This window comes from Acanthaster planci, linkage group LG12 (genome assembly GCF_054643075.1).
Source record: "Acanthaster planci isolate LZ-2023a linkage group LG12, COTS_SCS, whole genome shotgun sequence".
NCBI classification, from domain to species: Eukaryota; Metazoa; Echinodermata; class Asteroidea; order Valvatida; family Acanthasteridae; genus Acanthaster; species Acanthaster planci.
In genome coordinates this window covers 10,995,396-11,008,771 of record NC_141788.1, presented here as the reverse complement: position 1 = coordinate 11,008,771, position 13,376 = coordinate 10,995,396, and the positions used below count along the sequence as shown (strand labels likewise).

The 13,376-nt window shown below is 38.6% G+C and overlaps 1 protein-coding gene across 7 annotated transcripts in view; it reads left to right on the top strand.

Annotated features, from left to right (window-relative positions):
• The first annotated feature begins 7,052 nt into the window (after window positions 1-7,052).
• Window positions 7,053-13,376, top strand: part of LOC110980182 (multiple PDZ domain protein-like) — a 77,169-nt gene continuing 70,845 nt past the window's right edge. For 2 of the 7 annotated variants that reach the window (XM_022236595.2, XM_022236589.2), the window contains exons 1-3: window positions 7,053-7,303; window positions 8,973-9,038; window positions 10,660-10,781. In XM_022236595.2, coding sequence (XP_022092287.2) covers window positions 10,766-10,781 — 16 coding nt within the window. In that variant the 5' untranslated portion in view covers window positions 7,053-7,303; window positions 8,973-9,038; window positions 10,660-10,765. Of the gene's footprint in view, window positions 7,455-7,498; window positions 7,547-8,972; window positions 9,039-10,659; window positions 10,782-13,376 lie in introns of those variants that run through there. The other 5 variants (XM_022236590.2, XM_022236596.2, XM_022236591.2 and 2 more) reach the window with 5 other exon arrangements.

Here is a 13,376-nt window from a genome sequence, read left to right as displayed (position 1 = left end):
TGGTTTGATTTTTGGGGGGGGTTGATTTGTTTCCCCGTGGGTAGATATCCAGGGAGGAGTAGAACGTTGAAATTGGTAAATGATGTAAATTTTTTAGTCGGGTAGGTATGGGAGGGTTTTTATGACTAGCACGCCCATAATATATGCTACTCCTCCCCGTTTCCAGAAAGCTAGGTAGGCCCCGAAGAAGCTACACGTGGGATTACTCATCAGGCATTGTCCACGTAGAATTTGTTGCTCTGCTCCTTGGAAACGTTCAGTTTGATTATTTTTTGCTGATGATCTGACCAACGCGTTTTAAACTCGTTGTTAAACTTGTTAATCGCCCGTATTGTGTTTTCATGCCAGTCGTTTGGAAATCTTGTGCGTGGCTTTTTATAACTTTATGCTTACAGTTGTCCTTTATTTTCTTGTTTTGTTTTATTATCACCAGTTAATTTCAATTTACAAGGATTTGACCTAATCTTGATTTCTGTCTTCCCTCTTGAGTTTTGTCTTTTGATATCCAGGCTCTGGATAACGGAAGCATTTTAATAACTAAAGCAAACTTCAGAGACGTCAGTCAATGCCATCGCCATTGGATATAAATTTGTACACTCAAAAGCTATTGGGCTGATCAGTTTTAACCACGTACCACAGAATTACTTGAAAACTTAACAAAGTACGGTACATGTACCGAAAACTTATTCATAGGTAGCATTCAGAGTAAAACCTTTTTATCCCTAAAAAGTTCACTAAAGTTTAATTCTATGGCAAAGTAATTCTGTTGTTGACATGAAGATAAATTTGTTTCCATTTCTTTCCCATTAATTCTTAAATGCCGGAAGCTTGTTATTACCAAGTAATAAACTTCAGATTACCATCGAAGATAATGCGAATATCTAATCCTGTTCTTAGTTTTTCCCATGGTTTACATTTTTGCAATTTGTTCCTTGATTCTTGCTGAGGTACAACAGGTACAGGTAAATAAGGGAATTCTGTATTCCAACAGCGCATGCCCAGCACGAGGTTATTCGGGAACAACTACGCGTGCGTGTGAGTATGTCCTATGAGCGCAGCCATACCCAACCATGCATGCGCTTTGTTCCCGAAAGACCATCGCTTTTGTAAAAAGTAACTTAAAATTTGTTGTAAAAGATGCTTATCCTGTGTGCTATTTTTCCTCTTTATTTGTCCGGGGTACATTTTGAGAAGAAAGAAGATTGTCGAAGGCCAAGCATCAGGCTATACATTTTTCCATCTTTTAATTATGCAGTGTATTGTTACACTAACGGTACACCGTATGCCTACTTTGTATGCGCTGGGGATTTTGTGTGTGTGTGATAAGAGTCAAACAATTAAGTACCAAGTAATTTACCACAACACATACATGTACCAGGCTTCTTCAGCTAACCAGGTGCCCGTTCTCATTTCTGTTGCAGCTGATGATTATTTAAATGTTTCCTTGCATGGGCGTCGCCATTTTTGTTGGGGAGGGGCCCGAGTGCGGTGGGGGGGGGTTTCCGAGGAAGCATTTATCACCTACAAACTGATAAACGATAAGATGGCGGTGAGAGACTTTTTCTGCACCCCAGAGCACGTCTTACGTTCGAAAATGATTAAGTTCAAATTTAACCCATCTCTCTGTGGAACGTCCCGGCTCGTTTAACCAGTTGTCATCGAATAATTTGTCGGGTATAAAAACTGAAGCTGCTTTTGGTTAGCTATCCCTAGAATACAAGAATAGTGCCGTGGTAGATGTTACTTCTTTAATTAAACACCACTGGTCGATTGCCTCTATACTTAAAAGGATCCAAACAAAGACCACGAGGTCAGTATGCACTTCGTGATCAAAATTAGGCTTGCACAAGTTTAGTGAGTGTGATGCTTGCTTTAACGGATTATTAATTTTACAGATTTCAGATTGCATAGTACTAATTTGATCCATTAATTTAATATTAAGTAGGCCTAGCTATGTACGCTTTGATTTTATGATTATCGTTTAACTTGTTCTACTTGGTATATAATTATTTTGCATGTCCTTTAAATCGTGTTAGGTGCACTAATTGGGGTTTTAAGACACTGTAAAGGAGACTACGAGATGGATTACTTACGCATTCTCAACGCAGAATTTGTTGCTCTGCTCCTTGGAAATATTGCTCATAAAGTTTGATAATTTTCTGTTATATGTTGATATGTCGAATGCGTTTGAATGTCGTTACCTCGGATTACCTCAGATTGCGTTCGGAGCGTGCGACTCCCTATAAACGTTTTCCCGACCGAATTCATCATCTTGGCACACGAATAAGCGACAGTTCCATTCAAATTAGCACGAAATAGATTGACGATCTAGATCACCATTCAAAGAGCAAAACTGATCATTCAGTTTCATTCTAAGAGCATGCAATTGCACAATCTTATTATTCCAAAAGTGAAGGGTCAGCATTCAATTTGGAAATACACGCTAAAAGCATTCACATTCGCGCGGACACTCCCACGGTATGTGTTTTGGCGTTCAATTTCGTGAATTGGCAAACATTTATGCGATTCGTGTAATGTCATTCATTAAGCGTTACATCTTCTAATTCTTTTTTCTTTGTGACTTATTTATGCAAAAGATTTCCTGAAAGGAAACGGTCGGTTCACGGGTAGAGATCTCTATAAAAATAACGATTGATTAATGTTTATTTGCTAATTTGCTAATTCGTTTTTTGTTTGCATTGTTATGAAAAGAATGAATAACGGCGAAGTAAAACTATATCACACAAATGGATCAAGTGGGGAAATGTCTAAAAAGGAGGATACAACCAGAATGAAACATGAAAGCAAAGACATTACTTTAAAAATGTGACAAAAATAGAAGATAAGCCATTGTGTTAAGAGAATCTTAGTATATATGCACATTCACACAAAGAAAGAGAGAGTGTGTTTCTTGTGTATAAAATAAATTACAAATCAGCAAACTGCATCTAAAGGATTTTTCCTTTAACGTCCGTGATGAAGGTCCAGAGAAAGTTTCATTTCTACATTTTGATTAAACGGGCAATCGGTAGAGCAAAAATTGCACTGTATTTTTGATGTGTAATTTGTCTGAGATATATGTAAAAACCACTTTCAGGTCAATACGTGGGACACACTTCTTGCGTGTTTTCTATTTGTAATATCCCTTGTGTTCTATACGCATCTTATAATTTGCCGAATTCGAAGGCTTTACCGCATGAAAAAGAAACACGGGAGCGACCAGCTGAAAAAAATCGTTGGAAAACGAATGAACAGTAATGAATTTGACTGAATTTTGACAAATTCGATCGGGAACCTATATTAAATTTTTAAAAAATTACTGTTTAGTCAGCGGGACACTTATGCACGGTGGGTTACCGTTTTAAGATATAGGGATATGAAAAAACTACAACTCAAATATGTCTTATTCGTCAAAATGCATCCTGGGGAATGCGAAATGGGATAAGTGGGACACGAACAAAAACATGTCAAACTAAAACAGTGCAATGTATTTTCACTGTGAACATGTGCATCTCGCAAAAGAGACCTTAATACAAGCTGGGCAGTTTATATTCCTTGCATGCGAAAGTCCCTTAGTTCAGTTTTACAACCGAGAAGACTCCAGCTCAAGATTCATGAAACCATACACCAAAGACAGGTCAGAGGCGGCACGTGAAACTCTGGTACTAATCACCAACAGACACTAGCCTGCACTCTGCGATAAGAGCTCCCTCACCGTCGAAAAATGCCTAGCCACCTCAAACGCCATAAGTCGTCTTGGTGGGGGGCATACAATATATATCGTAATGGATGGCATGTAGGCGCTGAAAGGGGAAAAAGGAAGATTAACCCTGGCCTTACACGTGCAGAAGTGTGAATTGACCACAGAGATCTTAATTATTGTAACATGTTTGCCAAATTTAATATTTGCGGTACTCCGCCACTGCAACGCCACAATTCAATTCGGAAAGAAGAACACAGGAAATGAGATAATTTGAAAAATTGTACAAACAACAGCAACAGAGGGATACTTATGTTCTGAGTATTGATGACATGATTTTACCCCCCGGATTTTCTTCTGACACTCCGGTGATGAACAACCATAGGCGTAAAATCACCTCAAACGCAAAAGATTCCATTTGTGTAGGAAGCTGTTTTATCTCTGAGCAGCTTTTCCCTGTCGTCTGCGGCCTTGCCCTGTTGAGAATTATCATGTTTATCTTTGTGTCTATTTTTCTTTTTATGATTTATTGTCATTTTATTTCCGTAATTTAGTGCTATTCATACATAGATGGTTTCACTTGAATCGCTATGATCGATTTTACTTTCTTGTTTTACGTTTAGTGAACGGTATTGCTTTATCTGTTTTATGTTTATGTGATTTCTATCGTTGGCAGTGTCTTGGATGAAAACACCACTTTGATTGTAGTTTTCGACTACAGCCCATAATCAACCTTTTATTAAGCCTACAGAAATTGTAGATAAGAATTACATCACCTCGCCGTTTCTGAATAAAATTAACTCTCAGATAACTGTAAATGCAAACATTCGGCAACACCAGGGATAGGGACCATCACCAACTCGAACTTGTCAACAGCAATGAATCTAAGTTGTGCCTATAAAGTTAAGGGTATAGCTGCAATAATTTGTTATTATACAGACCCTCAAATTCCCTTTATTATCAGTTAACGTTATCTTCCACTTTTGTTTCACTGTTTCGAAGGGTATTTTACTGCCTTTTGGATTTTATGCTAATGAATATTTCGAATGGAGTACGCGCGCGTTTTGATTCACGCGCGGGTACTCTCGCTCTAACATATACCAATGCTTTTTACACACATAAGTGTGCTTGTGACGTATTCACTTCGGGTTGCACTACACCAAATACGCGTCCATAGAAAACAGTGCAAAATCGGACCAAAACAGTGCCGCCTGTTGACTTACGTGAAGAGGTCGGCCTCCGTTTTTTTCACTGAAATTCAAGATTATGGCCAGAAGATCACTTTTCGTTTCAATATCATGGGGGTTAGCCTCGTTTTTTTTTTATTCGCCTTTAATTAAAGGAAGATACCCCAAAAATAGCAGTAACCTAAGCGCTCATTTCTGCAATATAGCCGCCCACCTCTATCCAAAATAGGCCCGCAATTTTGGGCTTTTTGTGAAAGAAATACCCCAAACTGGAAACTATCAGCCCCAAATTCGGGATTAAAAGAAGCATTTTTATTATCCGTCCTGAATATGGTCTGTCTTATTGTAAAAATCCCGTGGGATCACAAAATATTAATGAGCTTGCACGCAGAAATACAACGATTTGGTGGAATGCATCCTTTGGCACTCCATAGAGTCTGAAAGTAAAAGGTCACCCAGCAGCGAGCTTCCGGAACCCTCGTTCGGTCTGCAAATGGGGAAGTAGGCCGTCCTATCACGTTCGATAATTTTTGGAAAAATAATTCCGAACTGAAACCATCCCATGAAACACTCGTGGTGTTATTTTACCTTTGTCTTCTTCAAGTAATATTTAGGAAAAGTCACCTGGAGATGGGTAAAAAACAAATTTTATTAACGACCTTTCACGTCCGGCAACACCTTAGTTCTCCTTGTTCGATTTATGCACGTTTGTTTTCACTCCCCGTGCTTTCGTGAAAACGAGATTGTACAACGTTGCAAAGATTTACCTGCCTGCCGTCGATGGGTTCCAGATTCCGTTGATTTGACATCACGCAGTCTCTGTCAGCAAAGGTTAGATAAAAAATTTGAATCTTTCGTAAAAGTAGAATAAATGTTTTAAGTTTATTACCTTATAAATTATAAAAATACATAAAATGTTTTGATCTGTTTTTAGTTCGGCTTTTACTAACAGACTACCTTAAATATTTCAAACCGTAAATGTTCATCTGCGTACGAGACTGCCGCATTGCACTGTTCTTCAGTTAGTTTAGATTTTCGGAAGTGATGGGTCAATTTTAGGCAGGGTATTTCTTTTTTAGGTCTGATGACTTTTCAATTTCTATAAATTGATATAATAGCAAATATTTTTCAAAGCCTCCTTTCCGAGTTGGATTCTCAAGTTTAATCAATAAAAAGTCATGGGTGGCTCTGCCTTGTATTTACATTGCGTGACCAAATCGTGTTTGTGAATTTCGATTTTAAATCTTTATGGTGTTCTTTAAAAACGGATAAGTTTTTAATTTGTAGTTCTAAAAAGTTTTTATGTTCCCTAGTCATCGGGACACCAGAGTTCAGACTCGGTAAAACTGTCGTGTTCAAGTTGCGGCGGTGCACTAATTCGCACGGATCAGTGTACTCGGTGTACCATACGAGTTGACTTGTTCCGCATATAAGAAGACAAGGCTAAGGCAAATTTATCTTGAAACCTGTCATCCTATCATTATTCAGCACCTATTTATCCCTAATACGGCTGGTCAGTTCTAAATTGATCGCCTTTTCCTGCATAAGCGACCTGTGGCGTTAGGTGGTTTTTGCTACGCGCTAGTACATGTACAACTATGGCTGCGGCAACGTAAGCAATATTCTTAGGTACACGGTTTTAACAATGAATTTTGTTTTCCCTTTTGGCGTTTTTAGCGGCGGTTGCACTACTTTTGTATGCCTTCCGTCCCAAGAGGAAAGGTAAGACTAAAGAAAGTTTTGAACCACTTCTGTGGTAATCCAAACACTGGAATTTTTTCAGGCCCTTCAGTCACGTGTCCCTTGGAAAAAGATCCTACACTCTCCCTTCTAAAACGACTTGGCGTTTCACTGAGGTGTTCGGACACTCTTCAACAGGCTACTGCTTGTTTAGTACTAGGAGAACAATTTCAGGACAAATAATAAGGTTCTTCTTCTTTTAGTTTTTATGAGGTTTTGAACAGTCTATTTGAATTTTGAAACTGTGCTTACAAAGAGCATGGAGGAATAAACCTCAGCTTGAAGGACTTATGGAAGTCTGGTTTCGTATTCAAGAGCGCCCTTGTGCGGTACGATACTCCTTATTCTCTTCGGATATTTTTACGTTGAGGACAATCAAATAACTCGACCTGTGCCGTTAGAGAAATAACATCTGCATACATACCTAGGATGTGCGTGTGGGCCTTTCCAACAAGGGTGACTGCCGTTCATCTAATCGATACTTTGGAACAAGAAACAGTGTAATAGCTGTCTCGACGTTTATCGATACTTAAAATCGAAATACACTTATTCGATATTAATTCTGGACCGACGCAACTGCCCAAAAAGTTTCAGTGAGCACTGTATGTACTGGCGCACGGCATTCGACCAACCAACAGATGCGCTCAAGCTGGGATGTTTGGAGCTACGTACATGTGTAAGTAGGCAGTGGTTCTGGAAGTAACGTACATGTACATCATGTTCATGCAGCTCAGCAGCCTTTCCACAGGTTCTACTAAGCAATGACTTTCAAGATTCGCTAGTTCAAATTCGAGCACTACATACATAAATCGAAGCTGGTCTCAATTGTAAGTTATGATCTTTTTTTGATAGACGACCATGACGACAGAGAAAGTCTCTGCTGTAGTTGGGGCGTAACTTCTGTAGTCGGCAGTAAATGGTACGGGACAGGCTGTAGGCCCTAATGTTAGTCTCGACGCCCGGAACTGTGGGGTCCGACATCTGTCCCGCTCCCACTGGGGTCCGATGTCCGCCCTGCTAATGGGACGTCGGACCCCACACCACAGTTCTGGGGCTATACAAAATGTAGTTTGTGTTCCTTCCTCCATAGTCAGCTTGACTATGGCTTTGTTATACCCCAACTATAGCATCAGTGTAGTCCGAGTAACTTGGACCCTACAAACCGGCTTTTTTTTTAACATTTGGACATGGTCAAGTGATAGTAGGGTTCAAGTATCTTCCATATATACTTTTGCTTCCATTAATTCATTTCATTCAAAATGGCTCGTACCCTGAGTCAAAGTCCTCCAAATTCACCTCTAAAACTGTCCTTAAAATGTCTAATGTGCCTGTGTATGGATTAAGTGATAACTGGAGATTACAATAATGATAATATGGTTTACTCACATATGGGAAGAAAAGAGAAATTTCCCCTTCAAATCAGGAATGTTCTTGTCGACGAGCTCTTAGTCTTACAGACCATATTTCCTCAAATAGCAATTTTAACTATATGTTGATGTCCTGTTGATGACGTCATGGCGTGCTGGGCTAGCAGACCATTCACAGAAAGCATGCTGTGTTGGCACATGCACACCAATGAGTGGTGGCTATGACCATATTGAAACTGTATACTGAACATTACATCTCAGCCACTTCCCCTGCCAGGTTCAATTTCTAAAGTTACATCAATAGATGGACCATTTTGAACTTTTTCCCCTCCAAAAAATCTTAGTAATACCCTTTAAAATTGTTTTAAAGAGAGAGCTTACCCCGTACATGGATCCCCATTTTTTGTTTTTCAATTTTTTTTTAGTTTCATGCATACGATTTCAGTACGTCTTCCCTTTACATGTACTGGTGTGTCGCAAACTTGTATTCGTGTTACGTCACACATGTAGCTTAACTGTGTACACAACTACGTACATGTATGTACATGTACAGTGTACATACATGTACATGCACAGACATGTACATGTATTATTCTTCACAGTTTTGCATTCATTGGGAGTCTTCGTGAAAAAAATATTTAAAAATTCATGCCAGAGTGATCTTCATGATTTAAAATCCACGCCTAGCCTGGTTCTTTGAATTGGTTGACTTTGAAGGACCTTAGGTAGGGTTGAGGCCAGGAATTAACATTTCCTTCACATGGAAAGATCTACCCTTAAAACTCCTTGTTGATTGGCTATTACTACAAGTACAAAGTCTGAAACTTGCAGGTGCACTGCATGTACATGTATACATGTACATCATCACATGCATCATGTATCTTGAATATGGTTTCTGGTCAATTAAGTTTGGGTTTTGTATAAGTACAAGGGGTGAAAGTCAACTTATGACATCATACACATTTGTTTCCTTTGCAGTTTTCAAGGCCAAGTTCCATGCTCTGTTGTTTCATGGTTCTTTCAACAACATCACTCAGCATACCGGTACTTGTACATAATTCAAATTGGACCTTAGCTGTTGCAAAGCAATGTTCCTTCACATAGTTTTATCCCATGTAAATGGTGCAAGACCTCATCTGGCCTCTTGTGTAGTGCATGTACTATGCACATCATACGTACTAGTACCATCAGCAGGCCTGATGGCAAGGGAGAGGGCTGGGACCCTCAGGGCAGGCAATGGATCTCCTCCCATTGGCAAAAACCATGAGCATTGTTCTTGTGATGATGTGCCCCCTAAAGCTGGTGATGGTGCTGACCATCTGGCATCACATGCGTTGAATTCCCTTGCCAACCCTCGGCCTCCTGATCCTAACCCATCAGTACAAGTGCTGCTTAGTCTACAACAATGCATATGTACATGTAGTGGTCCTTTTTGCCAACCAACATGTACATGTACATACTAGTACCGTACATGTACTTCACATGATCAAGTGATCCTTTTCTAATCTCATTAGTCCTGTTGGGATTGAGTCAGCATCCTGAGTATTTGCGTCTTACATGTACGCGTACAGAGAAGAGGATATTAAGTATTACATGCACTGATAAGCAGGTTATTTATTCACTATGCTCTACTTATCTTCATTTTTTGCATGCACACATTTCTGCACTTTTTTGCAAAGCTTTTTAGAGTTAAAAATAATTTTGATGACAATGCTCAGGCATGGCCTATTCCGAGGCTAGTGTTTTAGTCACTTTCCAAAGTGTCATTCAGTGACTTTTTGTCATTGAACATGTTGAATGTAACTCATCAGGGTTTGTGTACATACGTACTTGAAACATGCACTTTTTGTTAAAACAGGTACGCATATGTACACTACACGTACTTGTTTGTGTATGTTAATTTTACGATTTATCCTTGATAAGAGGGTTTAATTCAACAGTCAACTGTGGGATAACTTAGGTACAATGTACTGTAGTTTCATGTGGCTATATACAAACACATTTTTAGGACAATTACAGTGCAGCGTATTGTTCATCAGTGTACATACATGTATATAAATCTTTTGAAACATTCAGGATTGGTTTTAATTGAAAGTGCACTGTCTCTTTTGGTATAAATTCTGTGGAGGGCCTCTTACATTGTAATCTTGTATGCTTAGGACAACACATTACCGGTGTCTGAGCCACTGCTAGAATTTTTTCAACCGCTAAATGTCAAACTGATACATGTAGCTGGGGGTGTGTGCAATCACGATTACTTTCAGATGATCTGTTAACTTCAAATATTTACTTACATGTGTTGGTACCATGATGTCATTTCCTCTCGACCAATAAGGAGAGAGTGCAGAAGTGTTCTTGAATGACAATAACCAAGTGGGCGGTGTTTGTTGATAATGCATGCGTGCATGTATTGTACCTGTACATCTATCTCCTAATTATGCTTGGCACAAATACATAGATGTTCACAGACAAATCATGAAAATTAGCACCTCAAGGAGTAACTGTCATACATGTACATCATACACCGCTACGTGTCACACTCACAGATCTGGTTAGTGGTCAGCAAGGGTGTGACCTGGCTTCAACTGAATGGGTTCCATGGATTTTTTTTTAAAGTTGACTTTCATAAATAACTTTAGTCTTTGTTTTTTCCTATCCAATACAGATACTTGACCTGACTGCATTCACGAGCAAACTACGGTATCAACCAGTGATGATCCTTGAGGGATAAATTAATAATTTGGTATTTTCGTAAGCTGTGTCAGACCACCATGGCACTTGTTGCAGGTAGGATTGAAACATTTCATCCTTTAATTTAAAAGATGAATTTTGGTTGTTGTGTCAGTATACATGTACCAGTATTAGTTTCATTTTCCATTGTATTTGCTTATGGATTGATACATGTATCATACATGCACGTAGATGTACCATACATGTACGTAGATGTACCATACATGTACATGTACGTAGATGTACCATACATGTACCTAGATGTACCATGCACGTACCTAGATGTACCATACATGTACGTAGATGTACCATACATGTACGTAGATGTACCATACACGTACCTAGATGTACCATACATGTACGTAGATGTACCATACATGTACGTAGATGTACCATACATGTACGTAGATGTACCATACATGTACCTAGACGTACCATACATGTACGTAGATGTACCATACATGTACCTAGATGTACCATACATGTACGTAGATGTACCATACATGCACCTAGATGTACCATACATGTACGTAGATGTACCATACATGTATCTAGATGTACCATACATGTACGTAGATGTACCATACATGTACGTAGATGTACCATACATGTACGTAGATGTACCATACATGTACGTAGATGTACCATACAAGTACGTAGATGTACCATACATGTACGTAGATGTACCATACATGTACGTAGATGTACCATACATGTACGTAGATGTACCATACATGTACGTAGATGTACCATACATGTACGTAGATGTACCATACATGTACGTAGATGTACCATACATGTACGTAGATGTACCATACATGTACGTAGATGTACCATACATGTACGTAGATGTACCATACATGTACGTATACATGTATGTACCAGTGTATTTGAAGGTGTTCTTCAATTTTGGTTTTGTTGTAGCATGAACATACGTGTTGTAATGTACATGTATGCAAGACTTTTCTAATAATCTTCATAAAGTTAAATGTACATCTCACATACATGTACATGTATGTGTACATGTAATGCATGCATGCAAGTTTTGACAAGGACAAGGTGTATATATATAACATGTTTATCTGTAAACAAAACAGGAGTGACAGGACTAGTTGTCAATACAATTTTTGACTTAAGGTCTTTTTTTGCACAATTTACGGTGTGCATGTACAGGCTTACCAGTACATGCACAGTGTACTGCTATATCTATGTACATGTATAACTTGTTGTGTGTACCAGTAGGTACTCATGAACAGTTTGATGTTTAATCCTCACACCCTCAGTTTTACACTTGGATTAACTCTACATGTTTGTCTAATCAGATTAGCTTTAGCAGTAATTCTGATGGATTGTAGAGTCCTGAGCACCCAGGGGCTTGGTGTAGGTGTATGGATTGTAGAGTCCTGAGCACCCAGGGGCTTGGTGTAGGTGTATGGATTGTAGAGTCCTGAGCACCCAGGGGCTTGGTGTAGGTGTAGTTTACCTTATCCAGAGAAATCTGTGTGAAAGTTAGGTCACTTAATACAGACAAAAAAAAATCTGGTCTTTCCTGTAAAATGCCAAAATTTACATCTACATGTAGTTTTTACTGTAATTATAAGTATGTGTGCTTACATGTAGATAAACTTTTGGCAGGTTTGCACACATTTCTTGGATTCTGGTGAGGATTTTGAATCATTTATTGTAAATGTTATAAGACATTCTTGCATTGTGGGTGTGTACATGTAAGTAGTATGTACATGTACGTGTATAGCATTCCTGAAGAAAGTTTAGCAATGGACTCTGCAATCTTAGCAATCAAAAAAAAAATAATTCCACCCTTTCTAATCAAAACAAGGGGTCTGTGCTGTTTGGATTGATGAACTCCATGTCAACATCTGTCATGTCAACATCTGTCATGTCTGTTTATTTTATGGGAGGCTTCTGTAAGTTCATATGTATTTACTGTATGAAATCCAAAGTTCAAGTCTGGACTTTTTCAAAGTGCAAAGGCTTTTTTTCATGTTGAACTATTTTTTCCTTCAACTAATAAAGGTACATTTGTACATGTACCACAAACACTTCACATGTACTTAATGTTCATCAAGATGTACCGGTACTTACAATGCCTGTGTTAAAAAGTGGAAAACTTGGAATTCATTTTGTTAACTTTGGTGCTGATACCTTAATACTTCATACTTAGAATACCTTCATAATTCTAGAAATCGTTACCAATCTCCTATTACATGTTCCTTTATTCTCATGTCCAATTACAAAATTGTAAGAAAATTATTTTCTTATATTTGGGGGCATTTTAACCCCAACAGCCACGTATATTGTTTGGCTTACAGTACTCAGTACTGCAAAATACTAGTAGCAGTCTGAGCCTGAAGGACCTAGTGCTACAAATGAGTACTTGTGGCTAGGGCACCCTCCATTGTTACTGGTACAGAGAACAATAAAATCATGCCTTCATAGTGCCAGACTATTGTATGGTACACTGTCTTATCTATTTGTGTTTTATGGCTTCAAAGAACAAAAAGGTCATGTGCTCATAAGCGACAGTGCTGTATGCTACATTTTACTACCAAGTAGTACTTTGTAGTATTCAGGGCTGTTAGGGTTAAAGGAGTTAAATGTGCACTTAAAAAAATTGGAAAATCAAGCAAAACT